The following is a 27300-nucleotide window of genomic DNA, read 5'->3' on the forward strand; positions in this document are numbered from 1 at the left end:
AATGTGTCTTTTATCCATCCACGTTGCCTGCTTATACTGATTTATCAGCTCTTTAGAAATACCCTCCCTCAGCTTCCTTTCAAAGCTTCCCCATTCCTTCAGCTACATATTCTGTTGGGTTTCTTCAGAGCACTTGTGAAAATCAAAAAATACTTGGTTTGTTACTCTTTCATTGTCTTTTCTTTCCTCCACTAGAATGTGAGCTCCCAGATAGCAAGGACTATGTCTGTCTGTATTGTTCACTCCTGCTTCCCCAACATCTAAGCATAGCATAGACACTGGGGTATTGAACAACTGTGTGAGAGACCATATAAGCTGAAACCCATCAGCCTGTGTTAGACACTGGGAATTCGAATGAAATCAGAAACAGCCTTCATCCTCAAAGCTTTCACAGTCTAGAAGAGCAGATTGGCATGTAGACAAATAAGGACAGTGATACTAATCAACATATGTTCCCTGAACAATTACTACTACTTGTAGGTGCTCTAGAGGAATGCAAATGGCAGTATCTCTACCCTCAAGGAGCTTATAACTAAAAACAACTTTAAAACAGTAAAACAGAAGCTTTCTCTGTTTCTTTATCTCTATTTCTGAATGAGCCCCCTATTGGCTTTGATTGCAGTGGAGATGGGGTATGGATAAATAGTTGCTGCAAAGTTGATTTTCATAAATCACCATTCCTTCTCCCTCAAGTAATATGAGGATTGATCCCACTCATATAAATATCTTTTTCCTGGCTTACTTATTAGAGATTTCTTTTAAAATGCACATCTCTCTGCTGGGAGGATGCAGACAGAGGGGAAAAGTAGGAAATGAGGAATTATTTTAGAACTAAATGAGTTCTCAGATATTTATTTCAATTATTTTTATGAAAAAAAAAAAAACCAAGGATACATTATACAGATTAGAATGAAAGCTGGGCTAGATAAGACCTTTGACTTCTTGTTCAGTGTTCTTTCCATTTCCACCTGTCCTGGCTGTGTTCAAGCTCCAGGCTAGTGTCCACCTGTCCAGGATGTAGAACAAGAGATTTTTGTTGTTTTCTGGTAAGCATTAGATGAAAACCCATTTCATAAACTTTTGTCAGTCTGGTTATAAGTTCTGTATTAAATTTTACTATATTAGTGATTCTGATTTTCTTTGGAAAGTGTGTGACAACTTTTCACAGCAGATTGAAGCTCCCCTTTACAGTAGTCACCTTGAGAGAGTATGTATTCTTTCCAAAGATTGATAGTGTGTACAAAGCATTTTGGAAAAGCCACTTGTCTTGGATGTTGTGACAGTTTTTTGGATCTCTTCAACAATACCAGGTCTTGATACTTTAAAGATAATTAGCTTTTAGGAGTCGGTCTAAAGTCATTCAGAACTAAAACTTCAGAGTAGTCCAAAGTAGTAAAGCTGGAAACAATATTGCTTAATTAAAACTAAAGAGTGAGCAACTGCCTTGCATGGCCCTAAAACTGGCTTTGAAGGCCACTCCAAGAAAGGCATTCCAAACATGTTTGGAGCAGTTGCAGCATTGTTGGGATTAAGAAGTCTCCCAAGGTACAAATTAGAGTCCAAGAGTCTTCAAGGTATAAATTCTGTTATTCATGCTTACAGTATTCATTCAACAAACATTTACTGAATGCCTGATACTTGCCAAGATCTGTGTTAGGTATTAGGGACTGATGGAATAACAGTCCGTACTCTCAAAGCACTCATAACAGGAGGAGATGAATATCTTAAATCAACAAGGGCAATGAAGGTTTTTTTTTTTTAATAAATTTATTTATTGTTGCTGTGCACAGGCTTTCTCTAGTTGATGTGAATGGGGGCTCTTCTCTAGCCGTGCACGGGCTCTGAGGAGCTCTGGTTCATCACTAGTTGTGGCCTCTAGGCTTAGTTACCCAGTGGCATGTGGGATCATCCCAGACCAGGGATCAAACCTGTGTCCCCTGCATTGGCAGGTGGATTCTCAACCACTGGACGACCAGGGAAGTCCTGCAATGAAGTTTTTGTATGTACCATAATAAACTATGTACAAGGGAGAGTGGGGTCAGTAGGTTCAGGGAGTGATCTACTGACGGGTTTTATAAAAGAGGAGATGCTTTAGTGGAGGCTTGAAAAGAAAGATTAGATACTTCCTAGCAGCTGGAGCATTTCAGAGAGAGCATAGGCAAAGGTATTGAGATGAGAACCAGTGTTAAATTTTGGCAGTTGCCAGTAGTTCATTGTGGCTAGAAGGTGATGTCTAAAGAGGGACAGGAGACATGCCTGGAGAGTCAGTCAGGGTATCAAATTATGAAGCATCTTGTCCTTCACGCTGGAGAAGGCAATGGCACCCCACTCCAGTACTCTTGCCTGGAAAATCCCATGGATGGAGGAGCCTGGTAGGCTGCAGTCCATGGGGTCGCTAAGAGTTGGACACGACTGAGCGACTTCACGACTTTTCACTTTTGCCCTTTTCACTTTCATGCATTGGGAAGGAAATCGGGCTGAAGTGAAGCCCAGTCCTCATGCAGTGTTCTTGCCTGGAGAATCCCAGGGATGGGAGAGCCTGGTGGGCTGCCTCCAATGCTGAAAGGGGTCACCACAGAGTCGGGACTGCAGCCTACCAGGCTCCTCCTCCTCCCATGGGATTTGCCAGGCAAGTGACTTAGCAGCAGCAGTCCTTCAGTAGACATTAGGAGCCATTAAAGAATTTTAAACCAGGAAGTAAGATGATCAGATCTTTTGACTGTATAAGAAGATGGACTCGCAGAATGAGATGAGAAGCTGAAAGTTGTTAGTGGGCTAGTGGAACGGTACAGGCAATAGACGGTGTGGCCTATGGCATAACAATGAAGAGTTACAGAAGTGGAATAGAGAGCTGATGGGGGAAGCATATGGATATGGGTGTAACAAATAAGGAGTTACTGAGGATGTCTTTAAGATATTTAAGAAATTGATCTGGTCATACACTATACGCAGAACAACAGCCCTAGAGATTGCCAGATTCATGATAGAGGGTAAACTCTAGCAGAGTTAGAAAATACTTCTGGAACAGCTTTCTAAAATATATTCGTTTGAATCACGTGCATAGTATGATGATACACATAATTCAGTCAGAAAGGATTTGAAATGTTGGCAGTGTTTTGGAATCACAAAGCAGGAAAATCTTTGAAGGAGTTGAATGTGTAAGAATAAAGGAATATAGAGATTAAATGCCTCTTTTAATCTGCTCCCAAAGAGATGTGAGAGTTGATAGTTTGGTGTTCTTTTCGAATTTTATTTTCTATGCTTAGATTAATTATATATATTTTTTGTTTTATTTTTAGTGTATATGCAGATATCTTTTGATTTGACTTATTAAAATTTTTTTGGAGTATAGTTGATTTACAGTGTGTTAGTTTCAGATGTACAGCAAAGTGATTCTGTTATATACATACACATATAGTCATTTTTTTCAGATTCTTTTCTCATGTAGGTTATTTTAGAATATTGAATAGAGTTTTCTGTGCCATATAGTAGGTCCTTGTTGATTTTCTGTTTTGTATATAGTAGTGTGTGTGTTAATCCCAAGCTCCTAATTTATCCCTGTCCACCCCCCATCCCCTTGCTCCTATTTCCCCTTTGGTAACCATAAGTTTATTTTTGAGATCTGTGAGTCTGTTTCTGTTTGTGAATAAGTTCATTTATATTATTTAAAAATTTTTGATTCCACATGTGAGTGATACCATGTATTTGTCTTCCTACATGTACATTTTAAAAACACAAAATATTTTGTTTCAGCCACTTGTCCCTCCTCTCTCAATATTATGAATACTGTTCTATGTCAGTAATAAAGATTTATTTTATTCTTTTTGATGACGTATAATATTCTATTGTGTGGATATACACCACAGTTTAAGAAAGGATTTAACCAGTTTTTATTCTTTTTAAAAATGTTATATTGAAATATACCTAAAAACTAAACTAGAGGTCAAATATTAGGGTGTAATATTGGGTGAAAGAGAATGACCATTTAAAGGTTTAATAGCTAATTCCTAAAGATTGTACCAGCTTATGTCCTATACCTCACCCAACTGTATGTGACTGCCAACTTCTCGTCACATGCCAACCAACACTGGTATTAATTAGTCTTTAAAGTGTATTACTCAGTCTTTTAGATGAAAAATGCCTGATTATAGTTTCTAAAATTCTTGAGATTAAGCCTCTTGTGTATTTTTGTTAACTTCTTGCTCTTTGTCCAGTTATTTGGCAAAAGGAAATTAAGCTAGACCTTGCCCAGTGCTTTTTTCCATTCACCTTTTGAGGGTACGTGCGTGCGTGCTAAGTCACGTCAGTTGTGTCCGACTCTGTGCGACCCCAGAGACGGCAGCCCACCAGGCTCCCCCGTCCCTGGGATTCTCCAGGCAAGAACACTGGAGTGGGTTGCCATTTCCTTCTCCAGTGCATGAAAGTGAAAAGGGAAAGTGAAGTCGCTCAGTCGTGTCCGACTCAGCGACCCCATGGACTGCAGCCCACCAGGCTCCTCCATCCATGGGGTTTTCCAGGCAAGAGCACTGGAGTGGGGTGCCGTTGTAACATTTTAAAATATAAATTCTTATTGTAGAGCTGTATGTGAAATAGGTTTAGCAGAATGGACCATATTCTGTCCCTAGTTAACATTTGGAAATCCTTTTTGATTTTTTTTTTTTTAAGGGATTGGGATATAAAAGGGAGAGAAGCAATAAAATATTGACGTTAGTTTATTTTGTGGTGTTTTTCAAAAATACCAAAAAATATTTTGATGAGTTTTATTTTTTATTGAATATACAACTCAAACTATGTTTTTTGTTGATCTTCTATCATGTTAATACACCTTTTGAGTACTAATACATACCAGTGTTAGGTGGATAAATAACAACTAGCCTTTTTTGATTTCTGATACATGAACTTCTAAGAAAGGTATTAATTTCATCACATAACCTAGTTGAGATTGTTCTGGGATATCTAATTGAGTTGCTTACTCCCTTCAGGGTGTTCCTGAAAAGAAAGAGCTTCCAATCACTGTTCCAAAGTCACCAGCCTTTGCTCTGAAGAACAGAATCAGAATGCCCACCAAAGAAGATGAGGTGATTCCCTAGGATGGGATCTCTACTCCTTCTGCATAATCAATTTAAGCATTGCGTGCATGCTAAATCACTTCAGTTGTGTCCGACTCTGTGATCCTATGGACTGTAGCCCACTAGGCTCCTCTGTTCATGGGTCTCCAGGCAGGAATACTGGAGAGGGTTGCCATGCCCTTCTCCAAATCTAAATGTTACTGTTTCTTAAACATAGAGGAATTCAAAGGCAGTCATTCTTGCCTGAAGTTGTCTTAACAGTGGGTATGAATGATTGGTCATCTATTTTTCCTCTTCCAAGAACAAAGTAGTAAGTGTATGAGGCTCTTTGCCAACAAAGGTCCGTCTAGTCAAAGCTATGGTTTTTCCAGTAGTCATATACGGATGTGAGACTTGGACCATAAAGAAAGCTGAGTGCCGAAGAATTAATGCTTTAGAATTATGGTGCTGGAGAAGACTCTTAAAAGTCCCTTAGACAGCAAGGAGTTCAAGCCAGTCAGTCCTAAAGGAAATCAACCCTGAATATTCATTGGAAGGACTGATGTTGAAGTGGAAACTCTGATACTTTGGCCATCTGATACAAAGAGCTGATGCATTGGACAAGACCCTGATGCTGGGAGATTGAGGGCAGGAGGAAAAGAGGGCAACAGAGGATGATATGGTTGGACGGCATCACCAACTCAATGGACATGAATCTTAGCAAACTCTGGGGCACAGTGAAGGACAGGGAAGCCTGGTGTGCTGCAGTCCATGGGGTCTCAAAGAGTTGGACATGGCTTAGCAACTGAATGACAATGATGAGTCATCTTGGCTTTCAGTGGTAACTGGTTGTAACATGTTTGTTTCCATTGGATTGAAAAATCAGTCTTTTTTTAAGACCTATACTCTATTTTGCCTGAGCTATTGTCATCATTCAGTGAAGGACTTTTAAAATTCACACTAAGTAGTTACATCTGCCCTATCCTATCTCCATTGACCCAAGGGGTAAAGAGGTGACTATGTGGTGATGGTTCATGAAGCTGGAATATATAAACTGTCATTGATCAGGCTAGTTTCTTATTACATCTCCCTTTTTATCTATAAATATCCAGAGTTAGGGTAATTTTATAGCATATCTCAAGCATAAACCTTTTTATAGATTCATTTGAAACTAGAATACACAGTAATCTTATGTTACCAGCTTGAACCCAGTCAACTTACTTGATCCTATTCTGGGTTTGGCAACTGGAAATACTCCCAGTCACATGTTTTAGCAGAGTCTGGAGGCTGGGTCAAAAAAGAGGCCAGGATATATGCTTGGTTAGTACTTTTCTTCTGTTCTTCATTTTACTCACACTGTTTGAGCTCATTTAGTTTTTCCAACCTTCCTGTGAAAAATTTTAGATCCTTTAAAAGTAATTGTGTTACTTTTTGTGAAAATGCTTTCACGTTGATCGTACCCCTGTGAGTTAATAAATGACTTAGGTTGGTGAGTTGGTAGGTATCCCTCTTTGATAGAAAAGGAAGCTAAGACACCTGAGAGGTTGAGTGACTTGCCTTAATGACTTCTTTCATATATTGTCTTCTGACTTCACATTCAGAGGAGGCGAGAGAGTGAGAAATCTTGTCTCTAAACTGCAATTTTTTCCCTTAGGAAGAGGAGGAGCCAGTAATGATAAGAGCTCAACCTGTGCCATATTTTGGAATGCCTTTTAAGCCCCAGATCCCAGTGGGGAGAACTGTGGAAGTATGCCCTTTTTCTTTTGATTCCCGGGACAAAGAACGTCAGTTACAGAAAGAGAAGAAAATAAAAGAACTCCAGAAAGGAGAGGTGGGTGTTCCATTTCTATAAGTAGCATAATATTAATACTAGTCTTTAATCCCTCAAAGGTAATCTTTTATCTTGCACTTTTTAAAAAGTATATTTATTTGGCTGCATCAGGTCTTAGTTGCACCTTGCGGGATCTTCATCGCAGCACATGGACTCTCTAGTTGTGGGTCATGGGCCCCAGAGCATGTGGGCTCTCTAGTTGCCCCATGACATGTTAGTTCCCTGTGTTTCCTGCAGGGAAGGCAGTTCTTAACCACTGGACCACCAGGGAACTTCCTTATGTTGTACTTTTAACTGTATAATCACTAACTTCCTTTGATTCCTCTAAGAACCTTATGAAGTATAAATAGGGCAAGTAATTTAAATAGCCATTCTGGAAGTTAAGCACAAGGAAGTTAAGTGACTTGCCCAGGATCATGCTGGTAGTTATTGGCAAAATTGGGAGGAAAACCTCAATTTCCTTTTGAGCTTATTAGTTTTCTGTACCATGCTGGTTTGAAAAACTTGCCTTTCATATTTTTCAGATTCATCCAAATATTCTGGAGCAGCTGTGGCTTTCTGACTAGAAAGACCTTATCTTAAATCTTACATTTTCTTTTCTGTTAGGTGCCCAAGTTCAAGGCACATCCTTTGCCTCACTTTGACACCATTAACCTGCCAGAAAAGAAGGTGAAGAATACCACCCAGGTTGAGCCATTCTGCTTGGAGACAGACAGAAGAGGTGCCCTGAAGGCACAGACTTGGAAGCACCAGGTGGGGATGGGGAGAGCAGTTAAAATGTGAATTGCTCGACTGTTGGTTTGTTGCAGTAGGTAGACCCGCTACACCAGGCTTCATCTGGGAACTAACATACCAGATTGTTTTAGGGACTCTTACTGTAGTCAGGGGTCAGAAAACTTTTTCTATAAAATACCATATATTAAGTATTATAGATTGTATCGGTTACATATGGTCTCTGTCACATGTTGTGTGTTTCAACTCTTTAAAAATATAAAGACCATCTTTAGCCTAAGGGCTGTACAAAAAGACATTGCAAGCTGGATTTGGTCTATAAGCTTAAGTTTGTAAGTGATCATCTGGAGAATATGAGAGCTGATAGACTCTTTTTGTGACAGGAGATTCTTAAAGATCTCATTTATTTCATCTACTAGACCTGCTCATTAAATATTCACTTTTTTCTGTTGCTGCTTTAATAAGCAACTATGTGATAAAAATAAATTCTCAATAGAGTATGTTTTCTCAACACACTGTGTGCTATTTGCTCTTTATAGATGATAGGTGATTTAAAACAGTTAATCGGTTGTTGGCTGGTTTAGTTGGGATCTAATTCTGCCTTGTCTGGAAAAAAAATCTGAATCCCTAAGTTTGTCAGTATTAATATTATCTCTTATTTTGGAATCTGTCCAAAAGGGGCTCAGGCTTGATCTTTATAGAAAGTCACCACTGTTGAAGCCCAAGAGATATGATTGACTACGTTACTAAATCTAGGCCCCTTGTTGGCACTGTTCTCTAGGAGAACTTAGGACTGTTGCTTTGAAAGCAGTCATGACATAGAATGTGGGGGGTATTTTCCAAAATAAAAAGATTTTTTTAAGTTTTTCAGACTTATATAAAAGAAAGAATAGTATAATGAACTTCCATGAACCTGGCACCGTGTTTTCTAGTGCTCAAAACATGGAAAATCTTACTTCATCTAACTTTCTACCTACTCATCTCTATACTGGATATTTCTGCCTACACAAGATTATTTTGAAGCAAATCCTAGGTGCTATCTCATTTTATTCAAAAATACTTCAATGTGTAACTTTAAAATGCAAGGATTAAAAGAATTTCATAACTCCAGTGCTATTATCACACTTAAAAAGATTAATAGTAATTTCTTAATAGTGACAAATAGCATTCATATATCCCCTATCTCTCATTTTTAAAACAGTTGAATTGTTCAAATCAGGATCAAGAAAAGGTCCATATTTTATATTGGTTTGATAAATCTCTAAATCCCTTTTCACCTATAGGCTGCTCTATGTGCATTTTGTATGTTGAATAAATGGGATTGTTTGTCCTATCTAGGTTTTACAATCTGGATTTAGGTCATTGTGTTCCCATGGTATTGATTAATAATCACCTGGTGTCTTTATAGATGAAACAGTTCAGAAACATTCGAACTTGAGTAATTGAGGTGGTAGTTATGGAGAGTTGGTGGTTGCTTGGCTGACAGATTTTCTTTCTTACAGCTGGACGAAGAACTAAAACAGCAGAAAGAAGCAGCTTGTTTCAAGGCTCGTCCAAACACTGTCGTCTCCCAGGAGCCCTTTGTTCCTAAGCGAGAGAAAAAATCCGTTATCGGTAGTATTTTATGTGTTCTTGAGGGATTGGGGAAGAATTGTGAGACTTCCTAGAACTGAGTTGTGTCAGTACAGTGCTGTGTCAACCAGAAGCATTTGCGTGTAGAGATCTAGCGTTTCTTCCTTAGATCTTTGTTGAATGTAGCAGAACAGCGTCTGGATGGAGGCAGCTGGCATTTCAACAATTTTACTTCCCAGCTCAAAGAGTAGCAAGTAAGGAGGGAAGAGCCAGGACTTCTTTCTGGACTTCACCCTAAAGCTAGTCTTAGATAGAAAACATTTGATTCCTTTAAGAACTGAGCTGCGTTTCTAGTACAGTGGGATTCTTCTCCTAAATCTGTCTCACGGTCACTATGTAGTTTTGAGCAAGCCACTATCTGTATGGGTCTTGCTTTTCTTCTAAATAGATGATTTATAGGGGTCCTTACAACCCTGAAAACTTGAGGACTTTTTGTATGTGGCACGCTTCACCTTTCTCCCCCTTGGGCCTCCTTTGAGCTCCGCCTTTCTGTTGCCACGCATCTCTGTACACTTGCTGGGTCTGTGGGGCTAGGGTTCCGCAAGTTATGCTTGTGCACCAATATTTTCTCTGTTTCTGTACTCAGAGGGCCTTTCTGGTTCTCTAGTTCAGGAACCTTTTCAGCTGGCAACAGAGAAGAGAGCCAAGGAGCGGCAGGAGCTGGAGAAAAGAATGGCTGAGGTGGAGGCCCTGAAAGCCCAGCAGCTAGAGGAAGCCAGGCAGCAGGAGGAAGAGCAGCAGAAGGAGGAGTTGGCCAGACTACGAAAAGAACTGGTAACTGGGCAGCCTACATACTGACTAACCCACGATTGCATCTGTTTTGTTTATCTATACCTTGCCTTGTTCCAGAGGGATCTAAGGCAGCCTCCAAGGATGCATTGAAGATGAGAAGTCACACAAACCAAGGGTGGTGACAAAGTTGACAAGTCAACGAGGCTGAAGATGTATATATTATGATCCATGGATCTCCTAAGTTTATACCATAATTTTGGCCCTTTATGGGAACCAACCTGTCAGTTGCAAAACTTACCATGGTCGAGAGATGTACATTTATCTTTGATCCTAGATTCAGTCAGAATTTCTTCCTGAAGAGAACATCACATGCTATGCCAGTGCACAGTAACACATTTGTAGGACTTTAAAAAATACATACTTTTGGTTGTGCTGGGTCTTCATTGCTGTGTGCAGGCTTCTTATCATGGCGGCATCTCTTGTTGCAGAGCATGGGCTCTAGGCCCATGGGCTTCAGTAGTTGTGCTCCACAGTATGTGGAATCTTCCCAGACCAGGGATCAAACCTGTGTCCCCTGCATTGGCAGGGGGACTTCTATCCACTATACCACCAAGGAAGTCCCAGGAGTCTTTATTTAACTTATTTTTATTATTGCCTTAAGGCTTAAGGAATAATAAGGAAACCAATGTGTTTTACAATTAGAATATATAGGTAAGGAAGGGCATGGGAATTGTGTGACAAGTGTATTTTCATTTTCCTCATAATACTTGATTCAGATTCCTTGGAGTTATAGTGCATATCAGTCCAGGTGACGTTCCATGCTATCACTAGATAATGACTTAAATATTAGTTATCCAAAAAGAAAGCTTAATTCACCTTAAGGACCCTTTCACTAAAACAGTAGCAAGTCACATGAACTGCATTAATGAGGAACATTTTAGATGGAACTTCAAATGCTTAGTGTAATAAAAGGATGACTGTGGAAATACATGTTATTGAGATTCTGTCGAAAATAGCTAAGCCAGCAGTTGATATAGCTGTTGGTAGAGGTGACAATGCCAAGGAGGACTCTAGAGAGTCCAAACTATTAAAGGGAATAGCTTCTTGACAAAACCAAGCTACCATGTGCTGATTAGATGAAAAAATACATAGATATAATCCTCAGTCCAGATACACTCAGAAAGCTAGCCTCAAATGTTTTGACTTTTCTTCATTGCTTGAGTCCTGCCTCTTGTGTTTATCCATATTGTAGAGCTCTTTAGTAATCTGGTTTGATTCAGGGTTAAGAACCGATGGGACCATGCCTTCTCCCAGCAACACTTCCTGGTTTTTTGTTTGCTTGTTTGTTTGCTTTAAAGTCCATACTTTAGGTGAATATTAAGACTCAGTAAGCTTAAGATTGTACTCTGACAGATTGTTAAGGTGTAACTCTCCTCTGATGTAATTGAGTACACCCCCATTATACCCCAGTACTGAACAGTCAGACTGGAGATAGGTGCACTCTGAGGAGTCCAGCAAGACCAGAATAGAAATCTACTTGGGGGACGTCCCTGGTGGTCCAGTGCCCTCCAGTGCGGGGGGTGAGGGGTCAGTTCCTGGTTGGGGAGCTAAGATCCGGCATGCCTCATGGCCAAAAAACCAGAGCATGAAAAACAGAAGCAACATTGTAACAAATTCAAAAAATGGTCCACATTTAAAAAAAAAAAAACAACACTTTAGAATAATAGAAATGAAATCTACTTGGGCTCCAGAGTTCTTAATGCTTTGCTGCTAGACTGTGTTGCCTTTTTCCCCCTTCTCTTAATTAGTGACTGGGATGTGCAATACTATACAAAAATGTCCTCAAGAAAAATAAAAACACCTGTAAGTGTAGTTCTCTAACCTTCTTATCAATGGGAATTACATTTTTCTCTGCAGGTGCACAAAGCAAATCCAATACGAAGATACCAGGGTGTGGAAGTCAAGTCCAGTGACCAGCCCCTGACCGTGCCCGTCTCACCCAAGTTCTCTACCCGATTCCACTGCTAAACTTGGCTTTGAGCTGCAGACACCATCTGGGAACCTGAGCTGCTTTTTCCATCAAACCAGGAGCCACCTTTGTCCTGGGGGCATAGAGAGAATCCATTTCTCCAAGGTTTTTTCCTACCCATGCCTTACAGAGCATGCCTGACAAGTATGGACTCCCGATTTCATTGAGAGTTGTTTTCCTATATTATTGTGGCTAATAATGAGACTCAACTCGTGTATGTCTCAACCAGACTCTTTGGAACCATCAGTATGATGGTTGACCTTCAGTATGGACCTTAATTCTGACTAGAATTTAAGCCTCTGTATCAGCGCAGTGTAATTTCTATTGCCCTTATCCCACCTCTCTTTTTCTATTTTAATCATAAAATAAACATAGTTAAATACTGATAGATTTAAGTCATGGATTAAATGGAACCATCAGATTCTTCTTCTCTGTGCAAAATGAAGTTAGAGTTAAGGAGCCCATCACTATGAGTGGGGAGGCCTCATGAACTGCCTGACGAGGAAGAGACTTGACTGACCAGAATCTCAAAGCGGCCATCAGCCGGCTTCAGGCAGGTCTGCTATTCAGGCAAATTCTTCCCTTGCTGGTGCCTATGATAACGGAACGCTGAGCAGTACATGTGTTAAGTCTTCCAGTGACCTGGACTGGAATAAAATTTGTTTTTCCCCTCCCTCCCCCCAGCCCCAATTTTTTGTTATTTGATGTTTCTACATCTGTTGAGCCCCTTTAGAGGTCACATCTTATTGGGGAAGTGGCTACTTTGAGACAAGAGTCCAGGAGCTTTTAAAAGTATAGGCTCTGTCCTTAAAGGAAAGTGCTCTTTTCTGTCCTGTGTCAGAATCCTTCCATTGTTTGAACTCCCTCCTAGGAACGACTCTGGAAAACTGTTATTCCTTCAAAACGGACTGTGCCTTCTTCTCCAAATGTGTTTTTTCTCATCCGGTAAACTCTTCCTTATGAAATCGTTCTCATAAATCTTTCCTTGACCATGTGGTCTCATCCGGTAAGGATGGTAACTTACTTCTTTGTGCCTCCCAGATGTTTCTTAATGTATATGTCTCTAGTAGAACAGGTAAACCACTGAGTTTCTTGGACTTGTTTACAAACTAGTAGAGATGTAGATAACTAAAATTGTTATTCCTTGAAGATAAAAATTAGGGTAATCATATCCGTGCTCCTTGTATTCTGTTGGCACAGAATTTGCTAGGTTCATGTGAAATAGTTTATTTTCTTTTAGACTTGATATCGTTTATGAACTCTTACTCTGTACCAGTCTTAATTCTGTGCCACGAGTTAAAGACTGTATCCATATTCTGCCGAGGCCAGTCAGTCCTAAGCAGTATATATGATGTTGGATCTATTTTATATTCCTTTTGTTTATTCATTTGGTGAGCATTATTTACAGTCCATTGCAGATTTAGTGATGGGCAACAGAGCGACGTGTGATTTGCAGATCCCTTCGTCTCCTAAAGGCCCACAGGCTGATCCAAAGGGCAGTTCTTTTGCTTATTTCCTAGAGATATGTGGTGTGTAGTTCCATAACAACTTGCGTAGTTGCTTTACAAAAGATTGATTTGGTGCTGGTTATATATATGTTGGCATTGTTCTAGTCTCTGGGCATATAAGCAATGAACAGAAATAGAAGACCTTGACTTTATGGAGATTACCTTTTAGAAGGGAGACAGACAATAAACAAGTAACTGTCCTCTTCTGTCAGGTGATAAATGTTTCTCTGACTGACTGCTGTGTGGAAAATAGACTGAGATGGGGATCTGGGGGGCATGTGAGATTGAACAGGAAGGAAAGGAGGTTCTTGCTGTTGTCCAGGTGAGACTGGTAGTGGCTTGGGCTAGAGCGGTAGCAGTGGAGGTGATGAGAAACGGTTGGATTCTGAATGGATTTTGAAGCTGTAACTGACAAGACTTGCTGACTGACTGGACTTGGAGAGGGAGAGAGGGTAGAGAAGGGCATTCAGGTATCAGCCTGAAACAGAGATAGAGTTCTCCAGGCCTTGTGCTGTGAAAAATCAGGTCTACCCCAGTCCTTGTGTCTCTTGTGGATTCTCAGGGGGTGAGGAGGACTTGCATTTGTTTCTTGTCACCTCTCTGGTTTTTCTACCTCTCTTCATATATTGGTCCCCTGTCTGTGTTCTTTTCGACTTTTCTCCTTCCCGTGTATCAGCAGTTCTCTTAACAGTTCGCTATCGTTCGTAGAGTACCATCTAAAACCATTTTTTCATATATTTTGTCCATTTATTGTTTCAGTTTCAGATAGAAGACTAAATCTGGCCCTCAAGTTGAGAATTTTAGAGTGTTATCAAGAATTGTGGACCTATGGGATTTTTCACCCCATTTGCTCCAGCCTGGATTACCCCCTGTGGACATAACCCACATCAGGGTGGTAATGTGTGACAGCCTTAGAGACAACAAGGAGGGATTATATTACTTCAGAGCAAATAGCTTTTCAAATTAAGATGGCCTTGCTTCCCAGAATTTCTGGGTGGCTGTCTATCGCTATCTCTTCTCTGTCTAGTATTGAATCCTTTCTTTTGGACCACCTCATGTGACCTTCATTTTTCTAGTAAAGGCTCCCATTTTCCCTGAAAGTCAAACTGCTTTTATTTTACAGAGAAATTCAGGTTCTATTTTATCCTTCAAGACTTGTCCAAGAGGGAGCTTTGCTTTTAATACTCAAGCTACCCTGGAATTTTCCTAAACAAAGAACTGGACCTCTAATAGGAATGTACTGAATTCTTCTGAGAAATCTGGTGGCCATACTTGGCTTGGCAATTTTGTAAAACTCGTAGCCCATGTGTACATGCAGATTATTGGAATTCCCACACCTTCTGGGAAGGACTCTTCGTTTTCAGTGTTGTTTTGACTTGGTCATGGTTCCCCATTTACATAGTGTTTTATACTAATTAATACAAAATTATTGTTCACTCTTAATTTGATCATTTTGTCCTTGTGTAATTGCTTTATTGCCATTTTGACTCCTGTGTCATTCCTTACCAGTTCTTTTCCACAGAATTTTGTCCTTGGAAAGTGGAGCTTAAGTGGTAGACAGGCTGCGGTGGCATTTGCTCCAGCATTTAATAGAGATAAGTCTTGTACACAAATAGACGTCATACAAGATAGGATGTGACTGAGTAACAGGAAACAGAAAAAATGCTGCAGGAATTTAGAAATTCTTGTTTGAGGTGAGATTGCCGTCCTTAAAGATGTCTCTTTTTTAAGTAAAAATTATGAAAGTAGCACAGTCATCCCTCAGTATCCACAAGGGATGGGTCCCAGGACCTGTGGTACCAAAGTCCACAGATGCTCAAGTCTCATATGAAGTGGGTGTAACCTATGTGCAGCCTCCCATGTACTTGAAATCATCCCTAGATTACTTACAGTACCTAATACAATGTAAGTGGTTGTAAATACAATGTAAATGGTATGTAAAAAGTTGTCCCTATACAGCAAATTCAAGTTTTGTTTTCTGGAACGTCTGGAAATTTTTTTTTTTTTTTAATTTTTGATCTGTGATTGGTTGACTCTGCAGATATGGAGCCTGTAGTTAAGGAGGGCTGACTGGACTGCCTTTTGGAAACAAAAAGGTACAAACTGTGTGAAGCATGACAGTCTCCCTCACTGTCCCTCCTCCCGCTCCCCGAGAGTTACCCATTATTAACAGGTGTGTATTCTTCCAGAATGTTTTTTATATACACACACAGTCACAGAGCATTTTTTTAATAATAAGGTGATAGCATTATGCATTTGCCTTTAATTTATTCTTTGAAGGTCACATTAATCAAAATTCAAAAGCTGCGAAAGTGTTTAGTTCCCCACTCCAGGTATAGGTGGTACTCCAGGTTTGTTTCCTTGCAGAGATGGCTTCAGCATGGATGTATTCCTACCTGCTCTCTCTTATTTTTCCACACATAGTATCATAATTTACACTCTGCACCTTGCTCTTCTCATACGTATCTTGCATTGGGTGATGTGACTACCTTGGGCATTGCGCTAGCTTTCTCCCTGGCGAAAGTATGAACCTTCTTAGGAGAATCTAGTGTGATGAGGAGGCACACCTGGAGTGGGGTCTAGTTCTGTGTGACATCCTGGCCAAGTGACCTGATGTCCCAAGGGCTTGAGGTCAGGTCAGCAACACTTGCCCTTTTAGCTCTTCATGGCTTCGCTGAAACCTTGACGGCTTATTGGCCTGAGTATCTGGTTAAACCTGTGTATCCTCTCTGGTAAATCTTGATACGCTTCCTTTTCAGTTCCCTTCTGAGTCTTGCCTGCTGGGGAAGTTCCTCATTGCTGAGAGTAGCAGTTAAAAAAGCTGTCAGACACGTGGCTGGGCTCCTGCTTCTGCACAGGCAGGCTGAGTAACAACTTGGTGGTGTGGATCCAGGTAGAAACTGGCCAGCGTTCTGAATCTGCCTTGCAGCCTGCTGGGATGCTCAGTTTAGACAACATATAAAGTTTCCTGGATACAGGACAAACCCAGGCCTATGGACAGAGCAGGAAGGTTAAAGTGTGTGGTACTTTGAGCAGTGACGAGGGCGTAACCAGGGAGCTGACGTGTTTGCTTCAATGCCAAGAATTCCAGGACAATTTGTTATTCAACCAAAGCCTGTGTAGTTGCTACAAAAAAGAAGCCTGGGGACATATCTTTTCCTTGTTTTTGTCTTCCTGCATATCCATTCTGTTCTCTAGTGCTATGGTAAAGATTGCTGACATCAAAAACAATGTCTGATGCTGTTTGCTATTCTCTTTCTTGCAAGAGAATAAGAGGCAGGGCTCTGGTCAAAACATGGCTCTTATGTGCTGAAAGTATCAGCTTCTTGAAAGGGCTTGACAAATGCTAACATACTCCAAGAAACCATGGTTGGAAGGGCTTAGGAAAATCCTAAATTTTATCAGGAATTATTTTGCCAGATTAAGCCTAGCCTGAGGGCATCAATTACCTTCTTTCTTTTTCTTAAAATTTTATTAAATGAGAAATAAAAACTGACCTGTCTGATGTGCCAAAACCCAAGTAGTTATGGGACTAGTATCCCAGAACCTCACAGGCAGGTGTGTGAACGGGTTAAGAATTGTTCATCAGCTTGTTTCAGCACTGGTAGTATTCTGGAGAAGGAAATGGCATCCCACTCCAGTATTTTTGCCTGGAGAATTCGTGGACAGAGGAGCCTGGCAGGCTACAGTCTATGGGGTCCAAGAGTCGGACACAGCTAAGTGACTAAGCACACACACACTGTTCTCAGGGCTTCTTTCAGGAGCCAAGGTGGGTGTTTTTCAGTGGGTCAAATATATAGTCAGTGGTTATAAATTGTTATTTGAAAAGCATTTTGGGGCAGCATTATCAAGTTTTGCTGGTAAGGAGCGATGAAGAGCCTGAGTCTGACCTGACACTGACAAACTCCACTCACAGTGTTCCAGTGTACTCTCTTACTTACTCTTTGAATTTGCTCTATGCAAAAATCTCACCTGGGTTTTGCAGTGTTTTTAAAATTGGGATTTATTGTTAATTATATACAGTTCAGAAAATACCTGGTAATGGCAGAAGAAAAAAATCCGTGGTCCCATCACCCATGTTCAACACTGGTGTTTCTATGTATAATCTTCTCTTACAAAAATTTTTTTCTACATTGTAGTGGTTTTCTGTTTATATGTATTTTTTGTATTCTGATTTTTTTTTCAGTGTAGCTCAAATATTTTTCCTGTATTACTGCATACTCTATAAATACCAATCGTAATAGCAGCATGCTGTTCCATTGTCTTGAGTTTACTTCTCCCCATTGAAAATGTTTGTTTTGCAAAAGATTTTTCTAGGCTATTTATAAGACAGATTTCTCTGTCCCCCTAATGTATTATATCTGTCTCTAAAATTTAAATGGCTGTTTCAAACCACTTAGTCTTTGTAATTAAAATGTTCAAAGGAAATATAAGTCTCTCCCAAAAGCATAGTTAATGACATCATTCTGGCACACACGTTTGCAAATTGGAAAGCTCCTTTTGGCTGACATGTCCATGTTACTGGCCCTGGTGCCAGTGAAAAAGTTTATTGGCCCTTAGCAAAGCCTTTCTCAAGAGAATTCTAGTTATGCTATTTTAAAGTTTTGGAACTCTGTGTCTTAAGACAGATTTACCCAGTAGATTGTCTCAAAGCTGTTGAGATTTGTCTTAGGACCGCCTTTGTCTTTCTTAACTAGCTGGGCTATGAGGTGTCTTTTAGGAAGAGTAGAGGCAGGGAATATAATCTCTCTGCTGGCACAGGCACACTGGGTGACCTTTAAAAAGGCATTCTGCTTTTCTGGACCTCAGTTTCCACATTACTTCAGTTTCCATATCGTCAAAGACGAGATTGAATTAGAAAAATAAGGTTCTTCCCAGCTTGAATATTTTCAGATTTTTTTCCTAGGCAATTTGTTTTAATCACAATAGCCCTGCTTTCACATTTATATTTTTCTATAGTCAGCTGCTCAGTCACTGCAAGAGGGCTCTTCTAGCAAGCTCCCTGCCCCTAGATTTCATTTGGACTTGAGTGAAGTATGTTGCAGACCAGTGCACTAACTCGTTGAGGACTTTCCAAGGGTTGTTCTGGAAGCGGAAATCTAGCCCAGATCACACCAGGGGACTAATCTCTGAATAATGTCCTCTGACACACACACATATTTTCTGATGTTTCTCTTGACCTTGGAACTGGTTAGAGACAGCACAGAATGCTCAATGAATTCTAACAGACTACAACAAGGAAGTCCCTCCCACCCTTGGCTTTTCCAAGACGTAAGCTTCTTGAATTGTTAGAGGCAGTTTAAGGATATCACCTTGCCTTGCTGCTCTTCTATTTCTCTCTGCTGCAATTCAGTTTTTATAATGTTTGTGATCAAAGGGACCTTGGATGGATTTGAGATAACTATCACAGAATTCTGGAGGAGTACAAAATTGTTTAGTGGAGTGAATCCTAGATTGGGGATTGGGAGAACAGCTTCTGGTTTTGTGGTCTTGAGCGTATCATTTGCATTTTGTGGGTCTCAATTCTCCATCTTAGAAGTTTAAAACAGTGTTTCTAGAAAGGACCTCTTCTCCGGCTCCATGAATGAGAATTTGCTCCTAGCTAGAAAATGACCAGAAAGCACTCTGGGCCGTCATAGTGACTGGCACATTGGGCACTCATTCATCCCTGTGTTGGCCAGCGTGATTCAGTGTGACCCTGCTTGAGTTGTATATTCAATATTAATTGTCAGTATGTGTCACCAGAGGCCCCTGCAGTTTACCTGAAGCTAGCAGCCTGACAGGACAGGGCCAGCAGCTACTAGTCAGCCATAAGCAAGAGAGGCAAGGAAGTTTAGTCGAGCTTGTAGAATCCCATTCTCACTGGTTTGGAGGTTGATGTCTATACTGTAGCCTCTGTGACTCTTATTTGCACATGAGCCATTTTCTCTCTTGTAATTTGTTACTACAATTATAGAAAACTAATACGTGAAGCAACATAGCAGGTAGGAGTTGGGAGGGGTTGTCAGTATCTTCCCACCTTCACTAAACAACTTTTTGTTCATTTCCCTAGCTATATCTGGTGGGCTGCCGTCTCAGGTCGCACAGAGTCGGACACAACTGAAGCGACTCAGCAGCAGCAGCAGCAGCAGCTATACTGACCACAGGGTCTTTGTGTTTTCCTCACACACAAACCAAAACACTCCTACTCAGCCCCAGGAAAATGGGTAGGAATTGGCAGGCTTGAAAGCTCAGCCACTAGAGTTGGGGAACTTTTCTTTAGGGTGGTGGTCCTCAGGCTGGCCTGGAGACCAGCAGATCAGCATCACTGGTACTACAAATGCAAATTCTCCAGCCCCCTGAATTAGACACTATGGACATGGAGCCCAGCACTGTGTTTTAACAAGCCCTGCAGAGAGCTGTGAGGTACCCCCATGGGTGAGGACCACTGTGTCAGGAGATGTCCTAGTGGACAACAGGACTCCCAACTCAATGCTCCCTATGAATCAGGAAATCTGCAGCCATTCTCTCCTGTGACCCTCAGTATCCAGGTCAAACCTAGAGCCCATGTGGACAGTAGGAACATGCCTCCCCTCTGAGCTCCCTGGAGAGTCACATTTGTGCAGCCTGTTCATGTTACCCAGGAGAGCTGCTGAGTTTGAGTGTTTATCTCCTTAGCCAAGGCTCCATTACCAGAAGATGGAAGAATGCTTTTCCATATGTCCTTCCAACAAGTCATAAGACAGATGAGGAAAACTGAGGCTCTGAGTTTAAGTTACTATCCCAAAGTCACACTGCTGGTAAGTGGCAGAGTCAGAATTTGACCCAGGTCTGTGCCCTCAAGTGCCTTTTGCACCACACCAGTTACATCCCATGAGAGGATGGATGGACAATTTCAGGAGCTCCTGGAGGACAGGGCCTAGCTCTTTTGGGAGCCGAGTGACACTTGATCAAGAGCCCCATGGGTGAAGAAGAGATTGTTTCTATCACCCACCATGGCCAGCAACTGAGGACTTTGGAGCAAGCTTGTGGGCTGGAGCCCTCATTGAACTCTTGATGTTGCTTGTGGGAACCTCCTGCTACGCTTCCCAGAGACTGGGAGCAGGCGGGGTTCTCTCTCCTCAGTTTCACCCAGCAGGCTTCTCAGACCAAGCTGGATGCTTGCGTTCCTGTCCGGGATGCGGCAGCTGCCGGTCAATTAAGTCACAAGCCTCAGCAGACCTGAATGATAGCCAGAGTGGTCGAAGTGCCAAGTGAGTGCAGCCTGAAGGTGCTTTGTCCCAGGCCACTCATCCTTTATTTGAAACCCCCATTACCATCCCAGATGCGACCCTCTTCTTGCAGCAGTCTCTCAGAGCTTGTCACGCACCCCCTGGCTCATGTGGTAACCCAGTTCAGCAGACGGGCCTGGAGAGTTATAAATAGCTTAGGGGTAGGCCAGGAAGCCAACCGGTGCACCAGGACAGAACATGCATTCCCCGCTTTTGGAGCCATTTCCTGGGATTGTGTGCCGGGAGTGACTCTTACTGCAGGTAAACTCCGATTCCTCTCCTCTCCAGGGTCTGCACTCTGCCCTTTAGTCTTGCTTCTTTCTGTTTGTCCCCCTGCCCCCACGGGCCCTGCCTTTGGAAGGCGGTGCTTCCAAGTCTGCTTCTGGGACATTTCCTGTTCTTGGAACAGCTGCACCAGCCTGGGGTACCCTCCTGCTACATGATCCTATAGGGAGGTATCCAGTGGCCATGGGCAGTTTTCAGATGACCTTGTTCCTCTGACGTCATTAGATGGCTATTTTTGGCTTTGCTGTTTGTGCTGGAGAGAAGTTGGGCTGGGATGGGCGAGAGGGAGAAAGCATGAAAGAGGGTTCGGTCTTGGTTTCTCATCGTCCCAGGGCCCTACCAAAATAGGAGCATTTATATTTCAACGTTCACAGAGCACCTACTGAATGTCAGGCCCCGCAGCTACCAAGTTGTGACATAATCTAAATATTCTTCACTCGCCCACAAATTCACTGTTCAGCAGGCGTTTACTTGGTGGTGTGGAACAGTGACGATGAGTGAGGGCTCCGAGCCTGATGGCTTGGGTTTGAATTCTAGTCCCAGTGGAATCCCACATCTGAAACCTTGGGCAAGTTACTCCTCTCTCTGACTCAGTTTCCTCTTGGAAACAGGACTGATAATAGTATCTACCTCATAACGTTACCATGAAGATAGAGGAGTTCACATCTGCGTCTGGCACAGGGTAAATGCACAATAAATATTAGGGGCTATTATTATTAATGACAGAAGCACCACTGTTTGTACTGAGTCCTTGGGATATAAGGTTGACTGACATGGTCCTGATCTGTTCTGAGCTGGCACCTGATCCCTAGAGCCCCAGGTACTAGGGCAGTGCATGCAGCCAATACAAGTCAGAAGAGAATACCTGCCGTGAGTACTGCGAGACCCTAGCTTGTGGAAGCATTCCAGGGAAACAGGTGAAGTTCTTGCCCTGGGAGAGCCTCAGAGCAGTGGTTTTTAACTCTGACAGCACATGGGAATCCTCTAGGCAGGTTTGAAAAATAAGACTGAGCCCCTCCTCCAAATGTGCTGCTTCAGTGGTTTGAGCTCAAGAGGGGCTCAGACTTTAGAAGTCATGAAAGTTCTCCAGACTTTCCCACGCGCATCAGGGTTGAGAATACAGCCCAGGCTAGAAGGTTGTGTGTCCTGGGAATACCCTGCTGACCACCTCAGGACTGCCTCAAAGGTGGCCTCTGACTCGTGGGTTCTCAAATTTCAGGAGTGCATGAACGCCCCCTGAAATGCTGGTTATAAAGACAGATTCCTGGGGCCCCATTTGAAGGAGGCTTCATTTTAAACAAACTCTAGGGCCTAGGCACCGAGAAAGCCTGCCGCAGCCATACCTTTAGCTGAGAAGTCACTTGTCCTCAGTCCCCAAAACTGTACCTCTGAGACCCCACGGTGTTTCATATCTCATGTGTAGCTCTAACCATTTTCTGTGTTGAGTTGTAGAAATGTGTATATTGATATCTTGAATTATTTATCGCCTAAGAGTTACAAATAGTCATTTCAAAAATGTCTCAAAATCCAGACAAAGCATAAAAATAATCTCTCCTCCCACACCTGCATGTATATATGTGTATATGCATACATATCCCCCCAGATATTTTCTCTACAAATATTTTTAGCAACAAAAAGAACCCACTTCATGAAGAATTTTGCAGTCTTTTTTTTTTTTCCCAAAAAATGTACTATATGGTGATTCTAGAGCTTTTCCTCACCTTCATCTCTGTGTCCCCAAAGTGACCAATTCAGTTCTTGCCACAGAGTAGGGCTTCCCTGGTGGCTCAGACGGTAAAGAATCTGCCTACAGTGCAGGAGACCTGGATTCCGTTCCTGGGTCAGGAAGATCCCCTGGAGGAGGGCATGACAACCCACTCCAGTATTCTTGCCCTGGAGTATCCTAGGACAGAGGAGCCTGGGGGGCTAAGGTCCATGGGGGTCTCAAAGAGTCTGACAGGACTGAGTGACTAACACTCACAGAGTAGAGCACTTAGTAATAATCTTGGCAATAAAACTCTACAGTTCTGGGTTGAACAATGAGTGTCATTTAAACTTTCAGAGAAATCTACGTCTAGTTGGTCACACAGAATGTCCATAGATCTCTGCTTACCCTCCTTGGAGGAAAGGACTGGGTCTGCGGTAAGGACAGCAGCCTTACCAGGACTGTCCCTGGGGCTGAGAGGTACTGCCAAAGCCCCAGGCTCAGGGACCCAAGATGGGAGAGGGCAGAAGAAAACAGCCCTTCGTTGCTCCCATATCAGGACTGGAGGGAAAGTCGTGAGGAGAGTTGGCTGCGCTCTTTGGAGTCAGAAAGGTCGTTGCTCAACTCCCTGGATTTTCCATCACAGCCGAGCAGGCAGAGGGTCAGGCCGGGAAATGTCTCCTCTGAGCCGGTCCTTTTAAAGCCTCTTGGCTAAATCTGTTTCCTCCAGGAGCCAGGGAAGCAGTGCCCAAGTGGAGTTAACCCCTCCACACCCAAGGAATTCTCCCAGGGATGGTTGAGCCTGGGAGCCCAGACTTCTGGAATGCAGAGCCTTCCAGGGCAAGAGGCCTAAGGAGCCGTGAACTCTGGCTGGAGAAACCTTCTCTCTGGCCTTGTTAAATCCAGCAGGCATAATTGCATCCTCCTGACCTTAATTCCCCTGGCGGGTTTAATTGGCCCTGGCATTGCCCCACTTCCTGTCCTGCCGCTGTAGAGGCGGGGGTGGGGGTTGGGGGTGCATGGCTGCACAGCTGGTGCAGGGTGGGAAAGCCCCTTCTTAAGGGTGGGCAGGGGCTCTGGCAGCCCCCAGGCAGGTGGAGGAGGTTTCCCCGTGCCCCAGCCCTGTGCCTCCCAGGGAGCAGCTGGCCAAGCTGAGCTCAGCCCCGGCGGGTGGATGGGCGAGCAAGCTGCAGGCAACCCTGTGGATCCAGAAGAGGCCAGGCTCTCGTCTCAGTAGGAGTGAGTATGGAGAACCCTCCAGGGACAGATAAGCCTCCACCTGGGGTGTCCACATGATGGAGACCCCATAGGGCGGCAGGCACTGGGCCAACCACTCTACATCCACGTGCTTGCTAAATGCTCCCAGCTGTCCCTGGGAGAGAAGCAATGGGACAGAGTAGTTATGAGCTGGGCGTTGTGTTAGCTGGTTCAAACCCAACCCTGTGACTTAGCCCTGTGACCCAGTTTTCCTGTCACATCTGTGAAATGGGGATGAAACAGCTGATGTTTATATGGCACTTAAGTACCCACGCGCTGTTCTAATGCTTTATGTACATACTTCCCCTGTGATGAAGGGGCTCGTCCTATAAATGAAAGACAAGAGAAGGCATTTGCCTGAGATTTACAGTCATTAATCTGAGAGTGTCACTGCCCAACCTCCTCAGCCACTGCTCGGCAGGACTGTGGTAAGGATGGAATGAGGACGGGGCCTGGCCCACTTGGTAAGAGTTATTATTTGGGAATCGTAACAGTAACAAATGTAGCAATGAAAGCCCCTTATGTTGTCCCAGCCTGGATTTTGGTCTCAAAAGGTGGCTGTAGATCTGAATCTGGGTGATTTGAAGTTCTTCGATAGCTGTGTGACTAGGGATAAACCTCTTACCCTCTCTCAGCATCAGTTTCCGCATCGTTAAGAGAGTCTAGCACTTGGCACCTGGAGTCCCTTGTGAAGATCCAACAGACTGAGCAAAGCCCCTGGCAGAGCCCCTAGTGGCCCTTCACAGGCACTCACTCACTAAACGGTCAGTACTGATAACCACGACCATAACGAGAAGACATCAGCAAGGGCCATTATGATAGAGTAATCCCACGAACGTGGTCCAGAGCCTGGACCCGGTTACTCATCAGGCACCGGTTGGCAAGTGCACTTTGTGCCAGGGACATGTGTGAGCATCATGCAGCCCCTGCCCTCGAGGGGCTCGGACAGTGTCGGTGGTGGGATCAGCCCAGAACGGGAAGGAACCAGAGGAGGGAGTCCAGCACTTCGAGCTAAACCAGAACATGCTGTGGGGACAACCAAACAGAGGGCCAGGGGTCCGTATTATGGGCACAGACAAGAAGATTTCAACCTTCAGAATGTTAGGAGGCCCATAAAACCAGTACCCGGCAGGGAACCAGGGTGAGACACAGTCTGGGAAGTTTTAGGCAAGAAAGAGAACTCTGAGCCATAAAGAAGCACATTTCTGGCCCAGCTCCCTTCCCTGAAGAGTGACTTTTGGCAAGTTACTCTTTGGATTCTGCCGTCTTCACCTAGAAGACAGGTTGAGATCCTTCACAGAGTTATTATCAAGGTGATGTTTTAAGACAGTATGGATAAAGCTAATAGGAGGCACTCAGAAAATGGGAGTTCCCATCTTTTCAGGGAGCCTGGGTTCAGATCCCAGCTCGGCCCCTTCCAAGCCCAATGGCTCTGGGTCAGCTGCTTAACTTCTCTGTGCTTCAGTTCCACCATCTGTAATGGTACCTACCTCACTGAAGATTCCAAAGATCTGGTTCCGAAGATCACACAGGAGCACTTGGAACAAGGGCCAACACACGTGGTGAGTACTGTATAGCTGCTAGTATTTTTGCTTCCTAGAAGAGGCAGGCTGTCAGCTAGGAAGGAGAGAAATGGAATAGGGGAGGCCAGGTCAGAAGAGGAGGACAGACTGAATAAAAGGCAGCAAGCTGGGGAAGGGGCTCCAACTCTGGCGTTTGCTAGCCTTGGACTGACAACCCCGACACTTTCTCACCTAAGAAAACATCATTCATTTTGAATAGTAATCCGTTCACATAATTTTAGGTTCAAATAAAAAAGTAGAAGAGTATGCAGTGACATCTTTCTCCCACCTCTGGCTCCCAGTTTCTTAGCCTGTCAAAGAAAACTTCATGCTTGTAAAGGGAAATTGTATATATTAGATATATTGCTGCTGCTGCTAAGTCACGTCAGTCGTGTCCAACTCTGTGCGACCCCAGAGACGGCAGCCCACCAGGCTCCCCCGTCCCTGGGATTCTCCAGGCAAGAACACTGGAGTGGGTTGCCATTTCCTTCTCCAATGCATGAAAGTGAAAAGTGAAAGTGAAGTCGCTCAGTCGTGTCCAACTCTTCACGACCCCATGGACGGCAGCCTACCAGGCTCCTCCATCCATGGGATTTTCCAGGCAAGAGCGCTGGAGTGGGGTGCCGTCGCCTTCTCTGATTAGATATGTTATGTTCACTATTATAAATGTTACCCCCTTTTGCACAAATGACAGCACCTTCTACACGCCGTTCTGCACGTTGCTTTTCGTCCCCCCATTTTGTAGGTTGCTTCTTGTCAGTTCACTCACAGCTTCTTCCATCTTTTTTACAGCTACACAATTTCCTACTGTTCAGATGTGCTGTATTCTCAAGCCATTTCCCCCTTCCCTGTCTCCATGGAGGGCAAGAGTTGCTTCCTCTATTTGATCATTGGAGGAGCTGGGCCCTGCAGTGGGGTTGGAATGACTGGATGGGTCACCACAGTCAGGACCTGAACCCAGTCCTGAATCCACTCCATAACTATTTCCAACGCACTCAGCTTGGGGCTAGTACTCAAGGTGGCCTGCAGAGAAGCTCTGGGCACAACACCTGGGTGATGGAAGGCCCTTTGGATCATACCTCTCCCCATCCCATCTCTGCTTGAACACCTTGGGCTGGTGGTCCCTGGGTCACCACTGTGGAGGAGGATCCTTGGAAAAGACTCTCCACCAGTCAGCCCCCCCCACTTTCCAGTGGGCCATGCATCAGCTCAGGGGAGCAAAAACACTGACCATCTCTCACAGCTGTTTGGGACAGCATCCATCTCCCCAAGAGCCCAGGAAAAAGACATTTCAAAAGAAACGGCTTTCAGGCCCATAGGCAAGTTGAGCAAGCGCCCCCGAGACCTTTTCTTACTCAAAGATGCTCCACGCTGGTCTGGAGGCCAGGTGCAAGGCTTGTGGACACAGAGCTGGGTGCTGGGGTCACGGTGACTATGCCTGGGCCTGTGTGGTTCAAACCAGGCTCTGGGGAACCCCAAGAGATGTTGGCAGAGCCGGAGCCTGGCCTGAGCATAGTCTTGCCCTTCAGCCCTGTCTGAGAGCTTCCTCATCTATCTTGTTCCAAGTCAGAGATACCAGGCAAGGTCTGGGAGAAGGCTGCTCCCCCGGGGCCCCAGGTGCCCCCTCCTGCTTTCTCTTCCTGCTTGTTCCAACACTACTCTCCCCTCGGTTGGTCCACAGGAAGAATGCCGTGTCCTCTGAATGGGGGCCAAGAGTGACAGGTGGTGG

The 27300-nt window shown here is 43.4% G+C and overlaps 1 protein-coding gene and 1 long non-coding RNA gene across 10 annotated transcripts in view; one reads left to right on the top strand and one right to left on the bottom strand.

Annotated features, from left to right (window-relative positions):
- Positions 1 to 15763, top strand: part of TPX2 (TPX2 microtubule nucleation factor) — a 57820-nt gene extending 42057 nt beyond the window's left edge. For 8 of the 9 annotated variants that reach the window (XM_070381551.1, XM_070381548.1, XM_005887911.3 and 5 more), the window contains 6 exons: positions 4983 to 5078; positions 6703 to 6879; positions 7486 to 7632; positions 9114 to 9225; positions 9830 to 10017; positions 11893 to 15763. In XM_070381551.1, the coding sequence (XP_070237652.1) occupies positions 4983 to 5078; positions 6703 to 6879; positions 7486 to 7632; positions 9114 to 9225; positions 9830 to 10017; positions 11893 to 12003 (831 nt within the window). In that variant the 3' untranslated portion in view covers positions 12004 to 15763. The remainder of the gene's footprint in view (positions 1 to 4982; positions 5079 to 6702; positions 6880 to 7485; positions 7633 to 9113; positions 9226 to 9829; positions 10018 to 11892) is intronic. The other variant, XM_070381550.1, reaches the window with a different exon arrangement.
- LOC138990450 (uncharacterized) lies at positions 837 to 27207 on the bottom strand. Its single transcript, XR_011466580.1, has 4 exons — positions 26927 to 27207; positions 25500 to 25626; positions 9005 to 9198; positions 837 to 1006 (listed from the first exon to the last, which is right to left on the bottom strand). It is a non-coding gene; the product is annotated as an uncharacterized lncRNA (long non-coding RNA).
- Between the last annotated feature and the right edge of the window lie 93 nt (positions 27208 to 27300).

This window comes from Bos mutus, chromosome 13, assembly GCF_027580195.1.
Source record: "Bos mutus isolate GX-2022 chromosome 13, NWIPB_WYAK_1.1, whole genome shotgun sequence".
NCBI classification, from domain to species: Eukaryota; Metazoa; Chordata; class Mammalia; order Artiodactyla; family Bovidae; genus Bos; species Bos mutus.